A 25,056-nucleotide genomic window follows, 5' to 3' on the forward strand; every position below is an offset into this window, starting at 1 on the left:
TCCAGTCCTTTGATAACACCCCTTCTGTTCCCAGGTTGCTCAGATGTGCCCAGGGGTCAGCATTGCTTCAGCCCTTAGTATTTTAAAAGCCGTTCATCACTCAAGGATACTCACAACAGTCTTGCCAAAATGTAGTTTTCCTTTTTGGGAACATCATTATAGTATTCTTGTATTTTTTCCTTCCTTAAAGCAGGTCTTTGATTAAAAAATATATAGTTTGGGGTTGGTTTGGTTTTTCTTTAGTTGTTTTTTTTTTTTCCTTGGGTTGGTTGGTTGGTTTGTTTTTTCTTCGCAGATAAGGGACAGATGACAGAAGATCCATTTCTTTTGTTTCCAGTTATTTTCAAAGAACAAATTTAATCGGTTACGTTCTCATCTATGTATCTGTCTAGATTTCTCTGGTTACCACTGTGGTATGTCCATGTACAATACGGTAGATCATCTGCTGTGTCAGCAGAGCTTCACATTTCAGTGTCTACATTTATCTAATACTGTTTTGTGACTGATGGATGGGGCTTGGTGTTTGGTTCTCAGCAGGCAATATGGTACACGCTGTTAGCAGTGGGGAAGGCTGTTGTTTTGATGAGGAGAGTTGTGTTCCTTCCCTGTGTCTTTCTGTCTCAGCCTGAACAACAAAACGTGTCACAAACAAAACACCCATTGAGAGAATATTCAGGCAAACAGGTAGTTGCTTCCTCTTGTTCTTGCTGCTGGTCTCCTGCAGACAGGCTCTATACAATATTTCATTATCTTTAAGACTGTTGACCAAATCTGACTTTTCAAGATAATGTTTTGACATCCTTTGCTACTAGAACTGGGATTCTTCTCCGTTACAGTGTTTTCTAAATTTTGTGGTTGATTGTATTTTATGTTTATTTTTTTGAGCTCCTGCCTGTACATGTTTTATTCCACCTTACTTGTTTTTCTGTTTTTAGCCAGTGAGACCTGCAACGATTTCCATCCCATGTTCTTCACCCACGATAGATCGTTTGAGGAGTTCTTCTGTATCTGCATTCAGCTCCTGAACAAGACATGGAAGGAGATGAGGGCAACTTCAGAGGACTTTAACAAGGCAAGAAAAAGTGTGGGGTGAAAATAACTGGGCAGGATAGTGAAACAAGGCCATGTGTTCTTCCCCAGAGGCACAGAGGTTTACTGATCCCACTTCTGCTGAGTGCTGTGGAGTTTTCATCTGTGCAAATTCTCTGCACATCAGAGAACCAGCATTTAGAAAGTGGGATTGGGGGATGGGATGTGTAAGAGTGGTTCACAGACCTTTTTCCATCACGTTGCTCTGCAGACTGCAAAACTAAAAACCTGGCTTGAGGGGAAATTCTGCCTTTTTATGTTAGCAATATTATGCTGAAGTGCTGTAGCTTCTAAGGTTGTAAATAATGCAAAGAGAGTACTGCAGTGATAGTTCTGTACATTCCTTTCATTTCATATGAGCACTGGAGTGATAAAATATTCAATAGTGGACACAATCATGACAATGTGCTGTACGGTTTAGCCTGCTAAAACGAAACAAAACAAACCCTCAGTATTGAACCTTTTTGGTTGTAAGACAGAGTTCTGAAAGTTTCAGCCAATCTCCTGCCTATCAGCAAGGCTATGGAGAAAAGGCCCATCTGTGTTAAAGGGCCCTAGACATCCTGTTTTAACTGTCTGACTTACCAGGAGGCTGAAATGTATCTTTGGGATTTTGTAAGAATGACAAACTTGTGCTTTTGTGGCCAGCTGGCATCCTTATCTTTGTTGGGATCCTTTGACTAGATCTTGATCCTCTCCCTGAGACTAGAGGTTGGTTACAGAGCTGTTGGTTAAGAACGAAAAGTGAGACTGTTGCACTGTGTCACCAGACTCAGATGTTATGTGAGAGCTAGTAAGAATGATCATGCCTAACTTCTCATTGGAACTACCTGATACTGAAGTGGTCTAAATGTCTGTTTTCAACTGCAGAACGAAGGTGAATCTTTAGGACACAGTGTGGAATACCCTTTGTTGAGTTCTTTTAGGTGAGATAGTTGCCGGTCGTACCAGAGCCCTGGCAAAAGAGAGGAGGGAAGCCCAGAACGTGTACTGTTAGCTAGATGACCTAGAGTCTTATTCTTTCACAGAATTTCTGACATGCTTCTCTTACCTAATGGTCCAGGAGTGCAGAAGGAGCAATAGCAAGGTCACTGAACAGTGTAGAAACCTAAAATCAAGGGCTTAAAAAAGCAACAACATTTTAAAGACTACTACTAATATGTGGTTGTTTTTAAAAACATGTATTAACTGCCTATTACTTACAGGCCTTCTGTCTTGTTAGAAGAAGGATTTGTGTACATAATTCCCACAACTTGAGTTGGAATATTATTAGTAGTCATAGGGGATTCAGGAAATAATACCCTTGTTTCTGGCAACAGCCCAGTTCACCCTAAAAAGAAAACATTTACTTTTCAGTGCTAGACATTGCTATGGAGCTTCATGGAAGATCAAGGAGTTTCTTCTCTGGTCTGACTAGTTTGTGCTTTGTGTTTTCTGTTGCTGAAAATCCTGTGACTTCACCCAGCAGCTCTTGCAGGTTCATCAAGGTGGGCAATGGGTCCTACAGCATGTATCATTGAAAACATAGGTGATTTTCAACTCCATGAGGCAAATCTGAAACATCTGCCATCATGCCACCAGGAATTGTCTCTGGTGGTCGCACTGTTGTGCATGAGAGATGAACCCAGGATCTTTGCCTGCAGAAATCACTCTTGATTTTGTACCTGTTTTTGTAAAAAGGAGGGAATACTAAACTGTTCCAACTCTCATTTCTAACAGTTCAGTAATTGTGCTCTGCTTATCTAAATCCTTTCTTTTAGTCATAAGATTTTTGTGCTCTTATCCACTGCAATTGGCATGTGGTGGTGATGTGCATTACTCAGCTAATAAATGTCTGAAGGGGGATCTGTGAGTGAAGCAAACGGTGTTGTTGTGTGGGCTTGTGAAGCACTTCTGGATTTGTGGGGGATGATACATTATATAGTGGTACTCAAGGTTTACCCATCTGGTTGGTGGATGACAGCTGCCAGTGCTGATGGCTTTACCAAACTGAACAACACCATTTTAAATCCCTACCTGGTAAGAGGCTTTGGTGATTGCAGCATGTTAGTATTCTTTCTGCATTTTTCTTGTGTGCAAAGGGTACTTGTTTCTTTTGAAAGAAAAGTTACTTTTAAAAATTTGGCAGACGAAGGCCACGTGGACCCAGGGAACATTCACCCCCTACTTCCAGGACTGAAGAGGAAGAAGCAGGTCTCACAAGATGCAATAGCTTAGTTACTGTGGAAAAATTATCTTTCATCCTCTCTTTGTGTTACTATTTTTTGGTTTCAATAACTTGTCATGGTAATGGATGAAACACCACTTTGCTACGGTTTACTACCCACCTGGCTGATGGGATCATTAATTTTCTTCCTTCTTCCCTTCCTCCTCCAAAATCTCTCAGTGTATTGGCTGGTAGGTCTTGAGACATGGAGATTCTGCTAAGAAGCAAATCCACTTGCTTTGATCTTTAGTCATAATTGAAGAAACTGAGCTTTTTGTTTAATTTTAAACTTTTGATTAATCACAATAGCTTGTACACTGAGGGGCTGTAGGAGGTCTGCATGCACTTATAGAGATTTATTTCCTCCTCTCCTGCATTGCAGAATGATAGGTGCTGAAAGAAGTGAAGTGATTGAATACTTCCCCTCAGGTTTCACTGCCGGTTCTCAAGGGTTTTTTAAGCATTAAATTAAAACTTCATTTTGATGACAAAATGGCATACTGTGTTATCGTGTTTCCTCAGTTCATGTTGTGGAGATTTCATATAGTTTTGTTCATTTTTAAAGCTTAAAAACAGAAAATAAAAAACAAAACAAAAAGAACCAAAACAAAACAAAAACCAAACAAAACAAAACCAAACAAAAACAAACACCAAAACCCAGCACTTTTCTCATAGTTGGAAGGATTTTATGGTGTTTTAGTGAAGCATTTGTGATCTCATGATTTGTCTCTCTGATTTTTATTCATTAAAACAGACACCTTTTGTCAACTCTTACATTATAAAAAACTCCTTGGATCTCTATGGTGATAGTATGATACTGTCAGACCTAAAACCTTTTTTACAGTCTCTCAATATACTGGTAGATGCCTGAATAGAATAATTCAGTCAGGCAGCTAAGCTTTTATTATGCATTTACAACATTTTAAGACATACATAATTCATGTCTGGTGAGTGTTCTAGAGAAATTAAGATGCAGTTGGATAGCTAGACATGCAAGTGGCAACAATTCCATTTGAAACCTTTTTGTTTTTCTTTGATGCTACAGATGATCAAAGGACGCTTCACAAACTCTGTCCTTTGCAGTCATTTGTGAGCAGACAGCATGGTTTATGACTTTGAAAATATAATCTTGTCTCTTATAATCTTGAAAATATAATCTCTTGTCTTGTAATGCTTTACATAATTCTATGTGTTTTATTGCAGCAGGAGAAAGCATTGAGTATTGATCTTTGGAGTCGATTCTGACTGTAAGACAGCTGGAGCGAATTATCTCACACTCCAGCATCTAGAAACCTTTATCACCAGTGTGTTCATTTAAATAGGTGCCCATCAGTCAGTTTTCCGTCACATAGGGACCAACTACCTGCACTCTGCTCAGGGTAATCAGGCCCTGCTGCCATACAGACTAAGATGTACTTAAATTGGGGCTTTTTTGTTTATTTTTATCATGATAGTAGGTGGAATTCAAGGTAACTGCCCCACTGTAAAATTTCTTCTGTGGGCCTAAATGAAAGCATAGTCCCAGTAGAATTTTTTTTTTAATTGATCCTCACTAGGTGTACTTAAGTAAATGTAGCTCTGTTGCCCCAATGCAGATTTACATTGAGATTGCTATCTTGCTGTCGTTTAAAAGATATTATTTCTCATGAGACAAGGAGACCGCAGAGAGGACATTATGTAGTGAATAAGATTATCCTCTTACCTCTGTTCGCCAGGGATTTCAGTCTGCTACTTTTTGTACATGTGAAGTTCAAATGCTAATAGGAAGAAGGGTGAGCAAATGGATTCTTTTGATTGCAGGGCCAGCCATGGCTTGTCTTATTAGACCTGCAGAACAATGTGAACAGTTTGCTAATTCTGTGCCTAGTGTAGTGCCATCTTAAAAAAAATTTAAAATGAATAAATAAAAAATGATAGTAATACTTCCAGCCCCAGTGTGCAAGGAAAAAGGTAAAATTATTTGATTCACTGGCCATGATTTTGAAGCTGCTTTGTAGAGAATGGGCAAAATGATGGCTGCTCTTAGGTATTTAGATGGCCAAAAATGGCTAGTCATAACAAAACACAGATTGTCATTTCAACATGGCTGAAGTTAAGCAGGGGATACCAAAACTGAAAAACTTTCTAAGTCATGTGGTGTATGGTGCTTGAAATCAAAATCTATTACATTCACTGAAATTACAGTTTTAAGGGGTAGGAAAATGGGATGAGGTTGGCTAATGATGCTACCAATGCATTTTTCTCATTACTGATAACTCAATTTATTTTGTCTGCTGGCCATGTGTTCAAGATCATCATAGTATAAAACACTAATTTATTTTGTAATAAGAAAAACATTATCAGAAAACCGCCAAAACCTCTGGTTTCAACATTTTGATAATGCTAGCATTCATTTCAGAGTGGCAGACCTGGGTACCGTGCACAACTGTATTTGTGGTGTTTGGTTATTTCAGCAGCACACCAAGCCACAGCACTGAATCCTTGTGCAGGAGTGGGATCTGCTCAGCAAGACGATAATATATGTCACTGACAGGTATACACGTAACAAACTGTCTTGTGTGGTAATCAGTGGAGTAGACATTGTTCACAGTGGCAGCAGATGCAAACAAGAAATGCCCTACTTGAGTCCTGTAATTAAATACCAAAGCAAACACTGAGGCGTTTGATAACCACAGAAGATGTTTATTGCTCATGCTCAGACCCTGTGAACATTTTTCCTTGCGCTGTGACAAGATAACAGGAAAGGTAACCAAGCATAACATAAAAATGAAAAATACCATTTACTTGCTCGATGGCGGCTTGGAAATGCCATGCCACAGGTTTCTCAGCTTCTCTAGTGTTGTCATGCTTTCAGCAGCTGTAGGATGAATAATTGTGCAAGGCTGCATTCAAAATATGACTAAGTGTTCAAGGACAGGCTTTAAAAGAGTGTACTTGTGTGAGCGGTGTTTTGTATGGGAATGCGTCATTGGCTAGCACCACCAACAGATAATGCGAGTTACCAGTAAGGAAGCAAAGGTATAGAGGGTCATTTGGAAAGGGTCAGAGCAGCAATGTAACAGAGGAGCTGTCACTGCCTCTGCTGGGTCCTCTGCAAATCGAGGAGACTCCAGAAGCAGAATGTGCACAGATCCTGTCTGAAATGTCCCCCAGGCTGCATCCTGGTTGTCCTAGTGCCAGTCCTTGCCATGGCAGCTCTGGGCATGGCCTGGAACCGGCAGGGCTTTACCACACACCTAAAGGAGAAGCAGGTTTCCTAGCATGCTCAAGTGATCCCCTCTAGTGGCACTAAAAATATTCTGCACTTTTCTGCTTGTTGCAGAGTTGGCTGAGTCTTGATAAACCTGTTTTTAACAGGAAGGAGGCAGAGGCACCTAGAGCTCAAGTGCTTTGGCGGTAAAGCAGCAGTGGGGCCAAAAGCAGAACTGGGACATCTGGCCCTTTGCTTCAGCATCCTCCATCACCCCGTCACAGCTGCAGCAGCAGCCCCGAAAGTGGTGCTTTCCTCTGTGTCTGTGCTTCTCTTTCCCACCCCCTCACAGGGATGCTTGCAGGAGAATGGCAAATGATAGCTCCAGGAGCATGAAAGAACCATTACCTCGAACAGGAAAAAAGATGATTCAAACAAACTTGAAAGTAGAATTCTTTGGTCAGTCTGTAAATCTGTCTGTCCCTTGCTTTTCCTTTCAATGATGAGGAGGGAAAGGGATGACAAATAGCTCTTCAGAGATGCTCTCCAAAGCATTTATTGTTTTCTTATGGGTGTTTTTTCACCAGATGAGTTTAGGTTCTTTTGAGAGAAGCTTTGAAAGGCTGTTCTGTTTGCATTTACCTGTGGGAAACGCCAGGATAGTGGAATGATTGCCCCTCTCTGTTAGCTTTATTGCACATTCCCTTGGCAGTGCTTTGTTTATATCAGTCAGGGATACCACAAATAAATTATTCTCACATAGACTGAATTCAGTATTCCCCAGGCTTAGGCAGATTAGCACAAATTAAATTCCACATTTTCACACCTGAGGCCATTAGCACATTATTAACTTTTATTGGAAACAGATAATTTCTATAAATATATTATATCATTAATTGTGTAATGCATGAATTTATGAAAAAGTATAGCAATTAACATTTTGCAAATCTGCTGCGTAGCTTATACAAAAAATGCGGCTTTTTTAATTGAAGAAAAGAATCACCCTCGAAATACAATGGAAATCTCCTGGAAGAGCATAACTGGGTGCAGGAAGGTTGTCAGCTCTGTTCCATTAGGAACCATTTCCTCAAGAAGGGCCTGTTTTAAGCAGTGCAATTTAACGCAATGTAGGGAGACCCTGTTTAAGACCTTTCCCTTGCATTTGGTCATTGTTCCCTCTACACTTTTTGTAGCCTGGATATTGCAAGTTTATTCTTGCATCGGCTGCTCACTTGGGAATGGCTTTGTTCAGTCTTGTCCGTCTCTGTGCATTTATCTACACCTGTCAGATCTCCAAATGTGTCCCACTGCATTTGTCAAAGCCAGTTTATTACTCATCTGCTGCTTCTGGCTGCAAGAACCTGAGGAGGAGTGTTTAAGACTCTTAAGATGTGGTCTTCCACTTACTGAGGCATCAGTCTGTAAAAATCAGATCTAAATTTAAATATTCATACCCCAAAGGTTGGGACTGTCAAGCTCAGATGGGCTGGAGTATTGCATTTTAAAATCTATTTGATTGTTTCCTTTTGAAAATTTTTCGATCTTAAATAGCATTGTCAAGAATGCAAATACGTTAAAAAAGTATACATTTAAGTACTTAGACTGGATAATGAAACAGTAAGGAGCAGTATTTGCCCATCTTCTGTACTTTGTAGCTTAAGAACTACTTTTCTAGTTCAAAGATTTTTTTTTTCATTAAAAATACTATCTTTACTATTTTCTGTCTTTACCAGAAGGCTTCAAAAATCTTTAGTAGCAGGGTCACATCTAGTTATTATCTAGTTATTATCTAGTTATTATCCTAGCTGAACTATCCTTCTCCAGTGATCACATATGTAATGATTTCATGGAGGGCATAGGCTTAAAAGGAAAAGTATTTTAAAGCTGAAATTCTGCCTGATTCTGCCTAGCGTATGCCAGGATGGGTACACTAACAAAGAGGTGAATTCTTCAAGCAAAAAGCAAGGAAAGGAAGGGATGTCTTGACAAAACATCTGTTCCTTAAAAAAAAATATAGTATTTTAGTATAATCCATTCCTTGGTCAGAAACTTGTTTGTCTTATCCTTTCTCCAGTGATGAAAGTCGCTGTCGGTTTCAGCAGTGAAATCTCTTCTTTGTGAAAAACCCAGCCGTCATTGGCAGAGAGGATTTTATCCCCCAGCTTTCTAATGAAGTCAGTGTGTTACTGTAGAACACTTACAGGTCTGCTTAACACCCTGGAGATGGCAATTTTTACAACTGTTGGTTCTTCATATTTTCAAAGTGCTCTTCATTTTCATCTCTGTGAGTGCTGATCAAACCAATAAACATCTTGGCCTTCAAAAAGATGATTGAGTGGAAAGCCTGATAACCAGAGGAGAAACACTGAGTGTAGGTTATCTGTGCTAACTGCTTTTTTTGTACTCTGTAGAAACCTTTTGCACTGGGAAAGAATTCCTGGCTTGCATATACAGTGTGCTGGTTGCTGAGGGAAATGATACGACCTAACTGGAACTGTCACCAAAACAGCGTATTTTGTGATATCGCCCCTGTCATTCCTGTCTTAAAGTGTGGATAATAATCAGATCTTTGGAACCACCCTTGTCTCTGTGTTTTTGTTTCTTCTTTCTAGGATATGTGTTTGTAGTACAGTTAAATCAGAGGTGCATGGCATATGGGTTTTTGCTGCATGAATTGCTGCTGATGTGAATGTCAGTGGGCATATAATACCAGATTTTCATTTTGTGAATCACAATGCATGGAATTCAGCCCAAGAGCTCCCCAGACTATGGACCTTATTATAGGCAAATAAAAAAGGGAAAGAAGGGGGGTGGGGGGAGGTGATGTCTTAGAGATTTTGTTTCAGTTGAAATGAGGTTATCCTGATGAATGATGCAGCTGACAATGAGATTTTTATAGCCTCTCTTAGAGTAGCAGAAGAGCTCGTGTTATTGTTGGTTCACTTTAAGTAACTGTAATCTAAATAGCACCGTGGTTGAAAAGAGCAGCAGCAATCTTTCATACGTGTCTCCTAAGCAAAGCCAGGGCGCTTTGTTGTGTTTATCTCATCTGTCCTTATACAAATGTCCTTCATTGTTTGCAATCTACATCTCGCCTATTGTCTTGGTGGAATACGTCAGTCACCCTTAAAAAGGCATTTGCCAGTCACTCACTGCTGCTGCCTGTCTCTATTTTTAGCACATGAGGTAACTGCCCGGCATCTGCCAAAAACAATCCTGTTACCCAGTGCACCCGTGTAAATGGAGACTGGCAGGGAGAGGGAGAGACGATACGTGGGTGCGGAGGGGCTCTCCCCTTCTTTACTTCACACACAGCAGCTGTTTCACACCGTGTGTGCACCGTGTACACAGGGACAACACAGGCACCTGCCTCTGCGGCCTTTCCCTGGGTCACCTTGGGCACCAGTGGTAGGGCAGCTATGGCAGATTTAGTGTTGCACGGGCTGTGTGAAGCTTTCACAAGTGATGATCACAGGTTAAAATGGGCCTTCATGTACAAACAACAACGTTCCCAGGGGCTGGATGAGTGGGAAGAAGGAGGAGGGTGGGAGGTGAGGGATTTAGCCTGTACTTTCTGAAGGAAGTGTCAGGTTTTGCCCTACAGAATATTTGGGCTTGAGACCAGCGCAAGGGCAGTTGTTACTTGGGAATGATAGTGAAGCGGAGATGTGTAACTTGGGTTCTGAACCTTCTCCATTGAGAGCAAAATAGCTTACTGGAGGATGGAAAGTGTTGTGTGTGCCTCTGAAAGTGATAAGGCCCTTTTTTTTTTCCTCTCTTTCACCTCTACACTGTCTATTTCAATAGCCATATGAAAAATGTTGTGGATTTATTGATGACTGAAAAATAATTTAAACCCTATCAGGCTCCCTCCCAGATCCTCAAGGTACTATTATATGTTGGTCATGACAAGCAGAGAAGCAAGGCCCTCAGTAATACTTATGAAAGATGGAAGCTTATAAGTTGAGTGCAGGAGTGGAAAGAGATTTCATAGCATGTAAGTATTTTATCCCAAACACCAGAGACAGGTGAAGAAACTAAGACCAAATTCTTTGTTAGAATCTTTGAAAAATACATTAGTGCAGCTGATTGAAGATCTTGCCATATCAGTTGAAGATATTCATACTAGGACCATGAAAATTAAATGCTCAAGAACCATTCTTGCATCAAGAATGTCAAGACTGAGTCTGTAAGAGTGAAAGCATCTGGGGAAATAGCTTACACATGCTTCAAATTTTTTGGTAACTCTTCTCTCCAGAGATGTATCTTCATATTTCAAGCATCAGTTTTCTGTCTTGAGGAAACTGGCTGATCTTCGTTGTGTTGCTGATATGGAAACATCAGCAGCAAGAACTTAAAAATTGCAGTTGTATCCATTTTGCTTGAATATTAAAAACTGCCTAGAACTTTTTGTTATACTTAACTAAGAGTCCAGAGGAAACTACAGATCTCATTGTATCATTGTTACACTGTCAGCTTCTTCAGAAGCAATTGATCAGACCTTCATAGGGAAAGTAACATCTCAAAAGTCACCAAGTAGAAAAATTGAACATCCTTCTTTTTGTGAGATGAAGGATGTAATGTCATAGCTGTTGAAATTTTCAGATTCCTTCCAAAACTTCTTTTTTGAGGCCTGTATGTGATTTTTTTAAAAAAGCACATGTAAGAACTAGTGACTGGATGCAGAAATCTTGCTGGATTTCTCTCTCTATTCTAAGTGAAGTTTCTCTAGCCTCTCTCCCTATTCAATACTCAGATCTCCAAAAGGATTTGTGCCCTCAGTGTTCCCTTCTGCCTGTCACCTTTCCTTGGAGCAACAGCATGGCTCATACAGCGCTTCCACCTGTCTTATGGAGGGTGTTAATGACTCTTCTCACTTTCTATAGTTGGAATACCTGCTGCCTACCTTGTACAGCCACATCTCCTGTCAAGAGATCAGAAAGGACCTTTTGAGTTCCTAGAATATTGGAAGTCAGTTTGTGAAGCCAGGATGGGGGTTACTGGCAGTGATGTGTTTTCAGTAGTGGTAGAAATATGAAAGATATTGCTAAATTTTTAAAGTAAAAATTACATCCATAGATCTGTTTCTTATTCCCAAAAATGTAGCTATATGGACAAAAAAAGTCTTCCTCACTAGCAATGGCGTAAATACAACATTTTAATAAGGATGGCACAGAACTGGATCTTATTTTATCTAGCCTAATTCTGCATGCAGTGGACTGCACAGTTTATTTTACTTAGAGAAAAGACCTATCTCCACCAATCTGGGAGATAAACCTCAGCTAGAAAGAACTGAATGTGTGCAATGGCTTCAGTTATATACATGGCCTAAAGGGCCCTTCACTGTGTATAATCTTTTAAGGTAACAGCTAAAGCAGAGTCTTTAAACTGGTGGTTCTACTTAGGGAGAAAAGAAAGAAAATCTCTCCATAAAACTTATTTGGCTTTGCATGGGTTAGGGGATTTTTATTGCCATGTTGCTTTTAAGCTCCAGAGAACAGGATGTTTCATAGCTGCTCAATTTGCTTTAGTTATTATCATTTTAAAGAATTTGATGATTCTAATTTCCTTCTCTACACCTCTTGATTTTAGTACTAGAGTAACACTTCAGTATCTAGTATTGATTTTTCTCATGGCCAGGGCTTCAATATTAATTTCTGCACCACAGCAAGCTGAGAATGGGTGATTGCCAATGCAAACTAAGGACTCAGAAATACTAATTTCATGTTTTAGAAATATAATTGCAGTTGTTTGCTTGCAGGATGGTCGCTGTGCTGATGAGTCAGCAGTGTGCCTATGTGTGATGTGGACATAACTGTGTGCTGGGGTATGTTAGCCAAAGCATAACTAGCAGGTCAAAGGAGGGGATTATTCCCTTGAACTTGGCACTTGTGAGGTGGCAGCTGCACGACTGTGTCCAGTTTTGTGCCCCAGCAATGGGGAGAGATTGATGTAATGGAGCAGAGGGCCACCAAGGTGATTAAGGGGGCTGGAGCACATGGCATTCAAGGGTAATGTGAAGGAACTAGATTTGTTCATCCTGGAAAAGGCTGGGGGAAGGAGGGTGGATCTAGTTATATCTTCTTCCACTCTCTGAACAAGAAGCTGTAGAGAAGATGCATACCCTTCTCAGGAGTACACAGTGAAAGAGGAAAAGACAAGCGCCAGTGAAGGAAACTAGTAGGACATTAGGATAAAATATTCTCAACTACTGATACTGGTGGAGCACTGCAGCAGGTTGCACAGAGGGATTATACATCTTCATCCTTGAAGAGACTCAAAACTTGCCCACACAAAGCCCCAAACAACGTGACTTGAGCTTAAGGTTAGCTCTGCTGTTCTCTGCTGGACTTGATGATGCCTAGAGTTTTCCAGCAGTCTGAATTATTCTAGAGTTTTATGTGTAAAAACTACTTTCTTATCCAGTATGGAGCAGGCAGAAATAGTAATTTGTATCATTAACCATTACTGAGACAAACACAGATGCAGCATCAACCAATCTCATAATTTTTTTCAAATGTCAAAGAAAGTGCAAAAGATCCTTGTGGTGGAGCCAGTAGTCACTTTTAAGAAGACAGGCTTTCCTCATTAACTTCAGTGACCCCTTTAAAGCAGTTTTAACTTGTCTTAGCTCTGACAGCTAAACTGTTGTTACTCGAAAATATTCAAGCTCGTTCAGAAATGTGAGGTCAAAAGCATTTCCTCAAAATTTTCTTGCTATAATTTAGGTTAAGTGTGTTTTACTAAATATTTACCACTGGCTACTAGTGCAGCTCTGCTGACGTGGCAACTTGTCTAACCACATTGACTTATTAGTGTGTTTGATCCCTAACACTTAAAGCAAGCAGTGTGTTTAGCAATTGCAGAGCAATGTTTGGCTACTAGCTAATTGGTTTGGGGTTGTTTGTTGTTTTGTGGCTGTTGTTTGTTTGGGGTTTTTTGTTTATTTTGGTGGTGTTTTGTTTGTTTAAGTCCTTGTCTTGTACACAAGCCTCTGCTTTAGCTAAAGCCCATTGCTTACAGGTTCTAGTTCCATGTGCAAGCTGTGACTCCACCATTTGGGGAAGTTTCAGGTATTTCTTTTAAGCACCCATTTCTGACCAAAGGAGATCACCATTTAAACTGACAGAACACAGTGAAAGTAAAAAAAAAAAAGGGAGAAAGGAAAGATGACATTAACTTGTTTTTACTTGAATAACAAGAATACATAAATGATGTCTTGCTGCATGTTGCCTGGAAGATTAGTGGTAGAGATGGGGACTTAGCCCCCACCTCCTTTTTCAGTGCTTTAATGACAGGACAACCCTGTCTTGGTTTCTTTTCTCATGTCCTGATGCACGATTTGTTTGCAAGGAGATGTATTTTTTTTTTCATTGTGGAAGCACCTTCCACATTTAAGCAAAATATTTCCCCTTTGTTTACAGCCCTTAAAGGTTAAAGTAATGAAGTGTTAGAGGCAGTATTTGCTGCATTTTTTATGTAAAGGGCTGTAATGAAAATGTGTTGCAATTTGGGACAGTAATGAAAAGGATGAGGAAAAAATGAAGAGATGGCATTCACACTGTCTTTCTGTGCACCACTTCTCATGCACAGCATTAGTAAGCAGCAGAAATTAAAAAGCAATAATCAGAGAACCAGAGCTGTCAGAAATTAAAATACTCTCTCTTCTCAAATGATCAGGAAGAAAATAGTAATAAATGACGAATTTAATAATCCACTGGTATTTATCAGTATGTGTGTATGTGAGCACAGCATACGCAATGCTCGCTGTGATTACCAAGGCAAATGAGGACAAGCTGTGTTCATGGCAAGCCCATCACTACAGCTGCCTTTGGGTGGGTGGGATTCTGTGGCTGCCACAGATGCCGCAGATGCTCTGTGTTGGGTAGAAGATCCGCATGTGAGTCTGGGACCTTGAATGCAGAAACCTGTACACTCACGTTGCCTGGCTCCAGTAGGAGCAGCGGTGCTGTTGTTGCCGAGGAGAGACTACGCACCAAAAAAGTTCCCTGCTGTCCTGATGTGACAATTAGTTTCAGGCTAACACAGAGATATTGAGCACTGCTAGACAGGGCAACATCTCAGGTGTGGAAGGCAGCAAGACCTCACTGTGGGCTACAGCTCTGATAGAAGAGTTGTCTACAGTGACAACTGTATCAAAAAAAGAATGATACTGAAAGCTTTGCATGCTGTAGAGCAAAGCTATTCTGATTAAGCTGATTCTTCTGTAGCCCTTTTATTTTAAAATTATCAAGATACCAGCGAATCACTTCTTTCTGTTTTTCCAAATGAAACAAAGTGCTATTTAGAAAAAAAAAATGCTGTTAAAAATATGTTCAGGACTCCGAGGAAGAAAAGCAGGCAAAAAAATCGTGCAAGCACCATTAAGCTGCGGAAATTTTCCTTGGACAAGTTGCAGTACCTTTTCAAAGCAGCATATGGGGTTTATTCTGGTGACTCTAATTTTAACATGAATGGGAGTCACGTGGAATACTCCTAGCATACTGCTTTGAAAATATATCCCTGCATGATTAAGGAAGACTGAAATCTTTTTAAGCCTCTATCTTTATTTTTTTTTTTTTTAAACCAATTCTGAAATGTTTTTAAAGGAAAGCATTAATGGAATGAAAATGGTCCAACTCTGAATACAGCCGTAATGTAACAGGTAGAAATACTACTGGCTTAGCATTATACATGTTTTTGTGCTGCAGAGGCTGAGGAGTGAAGGGAGAAGAAAACTTGGAGTTTGTACCCACGGATGCAACTGCCTCTGCATTGCTTGACCTTTATAAACTTGTCTCTTGACTAGGAAGATGAAATAATCGTTCCACCTACCAGGTGCAAAGCGCAGAGTTCAATGAAGAGAGCGAGCACGAGGCTCTGAGATGGCAAGCATGGCCGTGCTGCAGTATTGACAGCATCTTTAGCTCACGGATGATTGGGACTGAAGAAATATGTACTCTGAAGATCGATTAGAGAGAGACTCATTAGTGAGAAGGAAGTTCTGAGCAGATGCAACAGCCCTGACAAAATGAGCCGGAACACTGATAGATCTGGGCCTGGTGTGTGGGCTGAATGTGAAGCAGGGTTGCTGGAGGGAGGTTCAGAGAGTCCTTTCTGACAGCCGGTCCTTCCTACCCATCTTCAGAGAAAACAGTCTTCACAGTTTCTTGAAATGTTTTGAAAAAGATAAGACGGAGAATGTCCATAAAATGTCCATCCACATTGATGAATACAGACATGAACATGGTGAGAAGTATGGACATTAATTTGGTGTCCTTCCAAAGACACAAAGAAAGAGGGAAAAAGTTACTTTTCCAATACTTTTTTTTTTTTTTCTCAACTGAGAATGTAAGGTTTATTTTTATAACTTTCATTTTGTGTGGGCTGCTATTTTAGTGCTCAAAGATATCCTCTGATTGTTTGCAATTTCTTATCGCCTATCATACTAATATTTATCTATCTATCACAGAGACACACACCAAAAGAAGTTGCCTGCCTTTTCTCCTTCACACAAAATCTTCATCAGTGATATGTTACATGGGCATGCTGGGCTCACCTGTCCTTCATATCTGTTGACCTTCAGAGTGAGGTGTTAATGTGATTTGCTGGGGTTTCTCCAGTTGTTCCAACATGGTTGCCATTTTCCAGACTTAAACATGAGATGCAACAGGCAGCATAAAGGAAAGAGTATTTATGTCAGCCTTATTCAAGCAAGAGACTTCATTTAAGCAAGCCTATTTATAAAGCGAGGTTATTTATACTGCCTTTGGCTGTGAATGGGCGTGTGTGGGCATGCTTCTGTTGTGCATGCGCCACGTGTTTGGGTATGTATATTTGGCTGCACATTTCCATGTGCATGGATTGAAAAAAGTGTCTCTCTTTGAGAAGGGGATGTTTAAAAAGCCCAGCTTAACCTAAGGTGGCTCTGAAGCCCATGGAAACAGAGCGCTGCCAGAGACTGGCACAGAAAAGGAGTGTCAGTAGCTCATTTTATGTGCTCCAAATTCCCCTCTGAGAGTATGGAGGGTGTTGCTCTTTCTAGCTAAAGCTAAGTGTCTACTTGGTAAATTGCTCCAATTAGAGAATACCTGCAAAAAAATAACTACATGGTAAACAACCCTAACTGTTCATTCAGCTTACGTGAGCATTAATTTGATTTTCACGCCTGTGTGAGGTGGAAGCAGACAGAGCTTGTTCTTCTCAAGGAGGTTCATTGTGTGCTTGCTGGACCTGGAGGCAAGACTTGTGTTTTCTGTTCTTCTCATTAATTGTGGTCTTGGCAATCCCTTTTCTGCACCTCCAGAGCCTTCTGACACTTACCCTACCCTGCAAGCCTGTGATGCAAAAGTGGTGTGAAATGAATGTGATAAACAGTGGATAGGCCCTCATTAACAGCTATTAAAATAATGGTCTAGAGGTCCTTCAACAGCAGCTGGGAAGGTGAACCAAGGCAAAGATAACTCTGTAATTGAGCTGTTTTCAGTACACTCTTTCTAAATATCATCAACGAGCATTGTCATTCTGTTCTTAAAGGTGCATAATCACACTAATACAGTTCCTCTAAAGGCTGCTGTATGCCTGACTGTTACTCTTAAATAACATAGAGCAGAAGCTTTTGAAATTAAACCACAGTTGTAGAAAACTGTCCCAAATCAAAACCCTCATTTCGTTTTCCTGAGTGCCCAGGCAAGTATATACAGAGCTTTTATAAATCTAAAGATGTTTGCTAACATCATCTATTGTGCCAGTCTTAAGGGCCTGTTGGATCAAACTCAAAGCCCCCGTTTCAGGTCTCACGCTGCTAAACCTCTTCCCCGTTAGCAAGAGAGAGCAGTTTTGTGTGAACAGATTTAATCTTCCTGTGCAGCAGATGTGCTGACACATGGACTTCTACAGTCAGTGGGGTAAATAATCTCCTGTTTAAGTAGTTCCTAAGTACCTATTTATGTAATTAACACATTAAAAAAAACCTCATGCATCATTAGTTAAATAGTGAACCATGACAGCATCAGAGTAAGTTCAGATACCTGAGATAGATGATTTTTTCCTTCTTTTTGTCCCTCATATTGTTCTTTGGTTTTGTTAAAAGCAGAAAAGTTAAATAAATTATTCTGTTGCCACTTCATATGATCAAGTAGAGATTTAATCACCATCTTCTAGAAGAAGAAAACTGCAATGCACTAATGAATAAGATGGAGGGGAGCATGCGTGCATGTAGAAGAAGCAAGACCAGATACGTACATGGTATACTGTGTTTCAGCAGTGTTAGTAGGACACTGTACATTCCTCAGTTCCCATCCTATGGAGACTAAGACTATTTGGATTGCAGATAAACCCAGCTTGTGTTGCTTCTTTGGCAGTATGTGCAAAACACAAGCTGGAGAAGTAACTAAAGGTAGAAGAATATTGCAAGTAAAATGCTGCAGCGATGTGAAATTGTTCAGTCCTGGCCATGTGTGCTCCAAACCAAGTAAGTGAATGAGAGAGGTTTGTTGATACAAAATTATGATACACATTTGAACGAAGTGGGCAAAGGAGGGAGCAGAGAAATCCTGTCCCCAACTGCAGATGATGAATATGTGATAGATTTGGCAGATAGCACTCATGTAGGGTGAATGGAATGGAATTTTTAAAACCCACAAGGTGATTTCTGTGGCCCTTGCAGTTGTGTACTTAAGGAATCTTGAAGTCTATGATGTGTGCTGTAAAACCTTTTTCTGTCTACTGTCTGGATATATTATAATTGATTTGAAATTCTTCAGTGCCCTCTCATGCTGCATGACTGCCATGTCTGTTTGAAATAGCGAGACTTAAAGGTTGCAGATAGCTGCAGGGGCTTGTGTATTTTAAGGTTTGGTTGGTTGATTGGGTTTTTTTGTTTATTTTGTTTTTTTGTATGATAGGTATACAAAGACAAACTAACTGTGGCTGTATGTTACACTGCCTGCAAACCTAAATATAATTTGAGGTTGTTTGTCAGATAGTGCTCTGCAGTTTCCATTGTCAAGGTTAGAAATGATTTTCTTTTTTTGTGTGTGTATATCAAAATCTATCCAACTTCAAATCTATTCCCTATGACAGAGTGGTCTTCCCCTAAGCAACCCAGTTCCTCTTTCTTCCTTTTTTTACACCAGGTTTCTTATGTGTGGCTACAGTGGCTTTCTATTTGCGTGTGTGTGGTGGTGGTGTTTTGGTTTTGTTGTTGTTTAGGGTTTGTTGTTGTTGTTTTTATTTGGTTTGGGTTGTATTGTTTGTTGTTGTTTGTTTTGGGGGGTTTTGTTTGTTTTGGTTTATTGGTTTGGTTTTTATAGGATGGGGCTATTTTGGTTCTGCATTAAACAGGAGGCATTTTAGATCTTCTTGGAGTTAACACTGGAGGTGGAAATGGAGCCTATAGTCATGCTGTCTAGACTAGGAAGTCTCCTTTCACCACGCAGACTACATGTAATCATTTAGCAATAGGAAAACTGAGAAATATTCATGTCGGTTCCTGTAGCCAATTTCAGGATTGTTTGTAGGCTGTCTTTGGCTTAGCTGAAGAACTTCACTTGTCAGAGAAGAAGAAGTATTGCAAATTCAACATCCCTAGGCAGTCATCATCCAGACTGCTTGTTGTCTGTGTCCAAGACTGTTGTATGAAACTCTATAAAGCTCTAATTTCATTTGTGTAAGAGGAGTGGAGATTTTCATTAATGCACCTCCCTGCATCTCGAAGGCTTTTAACATATGTATGCATGCTCAGAAAGGAGCCAACTTGCCTGGTGGTGCAGGAAGAGACTTGAATGCTCCCTGTGCATGGAGGAGAAGGTAATGAATATTGAGTGTGCACATTGGTGCTTTGATGGTGGAAATCAAACCCATCCATGCTTTACAGAATGAATGTAATTCATATAGACCTTATTGGGTGCTGTGGTGGCAGATCTCCTCTGAAGGTCATGTCTAATCTGATTTGCAAAGCTGTGTTCCTGACAGTGTTTTCAGCAGCTTATGTATCACTTGGTGTCCCTAGTCTGATAAGCTTTGTGGTTTGTAGTAAGGCTGTCTTACGTGGCAACAATGATAGATATTTCTTTATACCGTGGCTCAGTGTTTTCGTTTTAATTTCTGGTTTTTTATGTGTTGCTGTCCAAAAACTTATTTCGGATGCAGTAATATTAGAAAAAACAAACAAAAGCCACCAAACATGCTTGTTTGAAATCAAGTGTAGGGGGCTAGGGGGCTTTTGATAAAGGAGGCATGTTTTCTGATATTAGGATTTGGGGAAGACCAAACTAAATGTGAAACGTGGCCTTAAAAGTCTCTGAAATATTTCCTTGTATTTCCTACAGCCTAGGTCCTAATTGCCACTTTGAGAATATAGATGTGGAAGGGAAATCTGTAGGTATTCCTGGAATAAATGCATAGGTTCCTGGTGCAAATCAGCTGCTTCTACCAATGGACTTTTGAAAGTGACGGAAAGTTTACTGAAAATTTGTTATGGCACTGGAAGAGTTGTGATTGGGAGCCAACCAGCAAGTCTGTATCTTGGGAAGTGTTAGCAGGTTAACCATCTTCCCACTGTAGGTGTCTAGGCTAAAAAAAGTAAAACCCACGATTGGGAAGGATGAGCAAGCATTATATCACCATTGATTGTTCCTCAGCTCCTACACACAAACAGGTCTTCACCCATGACAGTGCACCGCCAAGAGCTGCTGTCAGATTGGAAAGTGGCAGCTTCGGTGTGAAGCCTTCCTGAAAATCTTTGATCCTTTGGTTAAGCATTATTTTCTTCCGCTGTCTTAGAAGTTTTTTCACAAATCTCATTTATTATATTGCTTTGAAATTGCCTGGATTTCTCTAGCCTTGAATTTTTGATCTCCTTTAAAAGCTTTCTTAGGTATTTGTGCCCTGTCCTGCTTTAGAGTACAACAAAGTTCTTAGTCTGTTTATTCTCACACCACAACTTTGAGAGGAAAAGAAATGCCATTTACAAGGGAGATTAGTAAGAAAAGAAGGTGACAAAGGATGAGGTTTCTTAAAGTTATATCTAACAGCTTGCTGCTGTCAGAAGCAGAGATCTCCATCACTTCTGTTCCTTTCCTATGACAGGAAAAGACCTTAAAAATTGATCTTCTGAGTTCTTGACTGGTTGCCCTAATCTGGGATGCATCTTGTCCCTGTCAGTGGGTGAAATGCAGATGAAGAGTTTTGGAAACTGGGCCAAGGGAATGTTTCTTCAGAGGCTTCCAAGTTGCACTGATAATCATTACATTTGCTTGCAGCAGTGCTTTGTTTAACAAAGCACAGCCTAATGGAGAGTTTTGAACTCTCATACAACAGAAAGGAACAATGTATTTGATTAGGAATCTCTCCAATTTAATATTGGCTTAAAAAAAAAAATCAGTATAGAGAGCCATTAGGAATGTGACAGTTGTTTTTTGTTGTCCAGTAGCATTTGATATATTTATTTATGGTTTGTGTGACTATTTTAAGCTGAACATATTGACAATACTTCCAGTCCATAAGACATGACAATAACAGCCAGCAAAAGGAACATTGGAACTGCTGAGCCGCTTCATTATTTGCACACAAATTGATGTGGTACTCTCCACACCCTCAGATCACCCTCTCCACTGTGTGATTTAGGTGGAAGCAGGAGTGGGAGAGGGATGGAACTAGACAGATTGCTCTGGGGCTTTGGAGGTGATTGGTTTGTTTGTTTTCCTGTCAAGACCTGTCAGCAAATCTGGGCTTTTTAGTTAGCCCCTCCTTTCCCCCGAAATGCACATTGACCATCTCTCCACAGTTTAATGTTTCAGAACTAAAAGAACGACCGCAAAAGCCGGCAAGCTTGGGGTGGTGCGTATAGTGATGGTGCTGCAGGAAGTAGGAGGTGGTGCTGCTCTAAAGGAAAATGAAAAGCCTGACAAAGTACAGCATTGCAAGAAGTGAATCCTTATGGCATCCTGAGCCATTAGAAAATCCAGTTCTCTTAAAAGCTCGTTTCCCTGTCAAAAAAGATAATTGAGTGACAGATGTTCTGAAAAAGCCAAATCTCCCAGTGTAGCTCTCTTTTCTTGGCCTTGAGCGCTAGATCAACAGGCTTCAAAGACCTTCCTGGACTCTGGATTAGGCCCACAGAAGGCTGGTAGAAGACATTTAACAAGGAGCGGCCTTTATTATACAGGGAGTATTATACTGGGAATCTGCCTGCAAGACTGTGTCACAATGCTTTTTAAAACGCCACTATTTACAATGCCTAATGCAGAGGATATCTGTTATTAGAGCAATACAGGAATGTGTTTTTTCAGAGGGACCTTCTTTTTTTATTCTTCTTTAAGTTAAATAAATGAAAACGTTCATGAAAAAGGAACGTGTCCTTTTTTTCCATCTGAAATTCTTCTCTAACACTATTATAATAGTATGTCAGGGTCTCATAGTCTGTCAGGGCTTATCTTTGTAATATAAATGGATACATTTAGGTGTTCTCCCATTCTGCAGTTTCAGTAACAGAAGCATGGAGAGGATGAGAGATTTTTTTTTTCAGGTGTCCCAGAGAAAGTCTGAGGAACAGCCAGAAATCACCCCAAACTGCCGAGTCAGTTTGCTTTATTTCCTCTTGTGACCTAGTCATATCTCCTTTCTTGTCATGTCAGATGGTAGCGCAGAGATTTATACCCACGGTTAACAACCCTTTTGTGCATGTAGTTTTCCTGGTGGCATTTTTCATCAAGACCCAGGCAGAATAGGGTCCATCCAGTCTAGAATTAGTTGCCTGCAGACTCAGGTCACCGTCAGTGGGTGCCAGATATAATTTCGGAAGCCCAGATTGCTTAGGAAGTTTCATAGTAGTAGTGTCAGATTTTGACCTCATTTTGGACAGATGCAATTTATGGAACTGGAAAGTGAAATGTAGTATTTTGGTGGCCCATGCAGCAGTCTTGCCTTGTTCTGGTCTATTACTCAAACTTGAAATACGAGTAATGTGTATTACTTTGGTACACAGGGAATGTACCTCCTTAGGAAATGCATGCATATGAGTGAATACTTCTCAGTATATACGTTCATACAAATATGCGTAATGTGATGTGTTTGCACAGGGAGAAAGTCAACGTGTGCACAGCTCTGTCTGCGTGTACTTTCCCAGCGTGTATGAAAAGAGAAAGCAAACTCGCAATCAAATAAGCACCGAGAGCAGGGGAAAAAAAGATGAGATTGCAGTTGATTATGAGCCTGGCAGCAGATGTGCTTCACAAATCCAGCCCGCTGCATCCAGGCTGTTTCCATGGCGATGGAGCGAGTAATTGTGGAGCTCCGGCACGCTCCCCCGCGGCCCCGCTAAGGTGGACACCGGGTCCCCACCAGCGCTGCCTCGCTCCCTCCGGTCAAGCGCCGGCCGCTGTCAAAAACAGGCAGGCGGAGAGGGGGAGACCTGGAGATGGGGAGCTCTGATTTATTTGTTTCCCGCCCCCATCTGATGGTAGGATGCTGAGGGAGCAGCGCTCTTCCTCAGAAACATGGTTTCCCGAGATGCTAAATAAATGGGCAGGAGTTTCCCCGAAAGAGGAGCGGGCTGTGATTGGCTGCCGCGCCCGCCCGTGCCAATCCCAGTCCGACCGGCCCTCGGGTACCGCAACATAAGCAAAGCTACACGCTGGGCGCGGGGAGCGGGGCAAAGGTGTGCGGAGGGAAGTGGGGGTCTGCTCCTCTCACATGGCTACGCCGAGGACGGATCTCGTTAGAGAGCTTCGTCGGAGACCATCTGCCGCTCGCGCGCCTTGTGCCTTCCGCAAAAAGCAGCATTAAGTCATTCGCTCGCTGTCGTGTGGGAGGCGAATTTGTCATCGGGAACGATGGAGCTACAGGATCTCTGTAAGTAAATCCGTATACTTTATCCTGCTATTTCAGCCCGGGCACAGATCAATAAATGATGTCGAGGAATGGCAAAAGAGAATTAGAAAAAGCTGCAAATAGCGCGAAGGGTTTCTCGATTTTGTTTCGTGTGTAGCAAGATGTGTTCTTCCTAATGGTTTCAGGCATCAAACAAACTAGTTAGCTGTTTGCATTGCCTTGGGTGGTTGTTTAGTCTAATTAAGACTGTATTCTAGGATGCTGTATTCTCTGAGGCATTTCACAATACCTCTGTGTTTGAAAAGGAAAGAAAACCACATGGAGCAGAATATCATAGGCACAAAAGTCTGATGTGCCCTTATGTAGTCACCGGCATTTGTAGTGTCAGTATAATAATAACAGGCAGTTATTATTGGTTTGTCAAACAGTAGTTCAGAGCCCCAGCCAAGAAAACATGAGTTGCTCATCATTCATCACTGTGCTCAGCACAGAGAATCACTGCTTTTCCTGACCTTTATGTTTTGGGACTTTTTAAATTTATTTTTAAATTAATTTCTTCTTTGGAGGAGGCTTTTAAAAATACACATTTAATTCAAAAGCTTTCCTGTTTGTTGATGTAACAGGTGAGTACATGAAAAGTGTGGAGAGTTTCCTTTATCACCATTGCCGGGCATGAGTTAGAAGTTGATTCTCTTGCCTGTCAGGACTCTGCTTTTGATTCTATAAAGCAGAAATGGTATATTTAGAAGTGGGGGGGGTGGTGGTGGTGTGCAAATCTGTCCTTCTATAACCCTCTGGGGTTACTTGAGTTACACGAGCCATGAATTTCGTTCAGCATTGTTCATATTTTATCAGTTATTTGCTGTTAGACTGGGAGCTTCGCTGCACAGAGCTTGTGAGTGACTCTGCTTAACCCTCTCAGAGGCTGTAGTCATCTTAACTGGTTTATGAAAATACATAGGAGAAAGGACAGAAATAGAAACAAAAAGATATAGGAAAACCTCTCTGTAATTTCGCTCTGTTGCCTGAGCTAGTTATGCGTATCAGGAATTTTATACTAACCAAACTAGAAGCAAACATCATATGAAGCCGGCTGCATTTTAGGGATCCGTTTTTGATGTCTTGTGTTCATTTTAGAACTAAACACACAACTTCCTTTCCCAGTGTTGGGAGCTGCTGGGAACTCACATTGCTGCCTGGGAATCTCAGGCTGAGGGTGTGATTTTTTTAAAATATGGTTTGACTGGTCAGCTTTGCTTTTGAGATACTGCTTTGCAAGTTGTGGCAGGAAGGTGTGTCTGTGGAGCTTATCCCTTCAGTTAAAGCAGTCAGCGTCGCCTCAGAGTTAATGCTGAGAAGAATTGTCACTGTTTTCAAGAACTGTTTGATCAAAATAAATGGGAAAAATACAGAACATGTACTTCAGTACATGAATACAGTTAGAGTGTCTGTTGATGAAAGCTGTACTAAGCTCTTCTGTGTACTTTTTAGTGTTTAACCTGATGTATCACAAATGCAGAAGAACCCCTCATTAGCTTGAATTATTGCCTTTTCTAAGACAGAAATAATTTGCTTTTCCCTGTGTTTCCCAGGGATGTTTGAGTTGCCTTTTATTGAAATTATGGCCCCAGGTATCCTATAGTACTGGGCTTAAAAAGAACATAATTTTCTTAATCTAGGGGAAAAAAAAAAAAAAAAAACAACAAACTGTTAGCTCTTATTGCATCACTACTAAACA

The 25,056-nt window shown here is 40.7% G+C and overlaps 1 protein-coding gene across 2 annotated transcripts in view; it reads left to right on the forward strand.

Moving 5' to 3' along the window:
* ELMO1 (engulfment and cell motility 1) overlaps positions 1-25,056 on the forward strand; it is a 310,028-nt gene that overhangs the window by 199,401 nt on the left and 85,571 nt on the right. For both annotated transcript variants that reach the window (XM_080338933.1, XM_080338932.1), the window contains one exon: positions 936-1,072. In XM_080338933.1, coding sequence (XP_080195059.1) covers positions 936-1,072 — 137 coding nt within the window. The remainder of the gene's footprint in view (positions 1-935; positions 1,073-25,056) is intronic.

This window comes from Nesoenas mayeri, assembly GCF_963082525.1.
Source record: "Nesoenas mayeri genome assembly, chromosome: 2".
NCBI lineage: Eukaryota > Metazoa > Chordata > Aves > Columbiformes > Columbidae > Nesoenas > Nesoenas mayeri.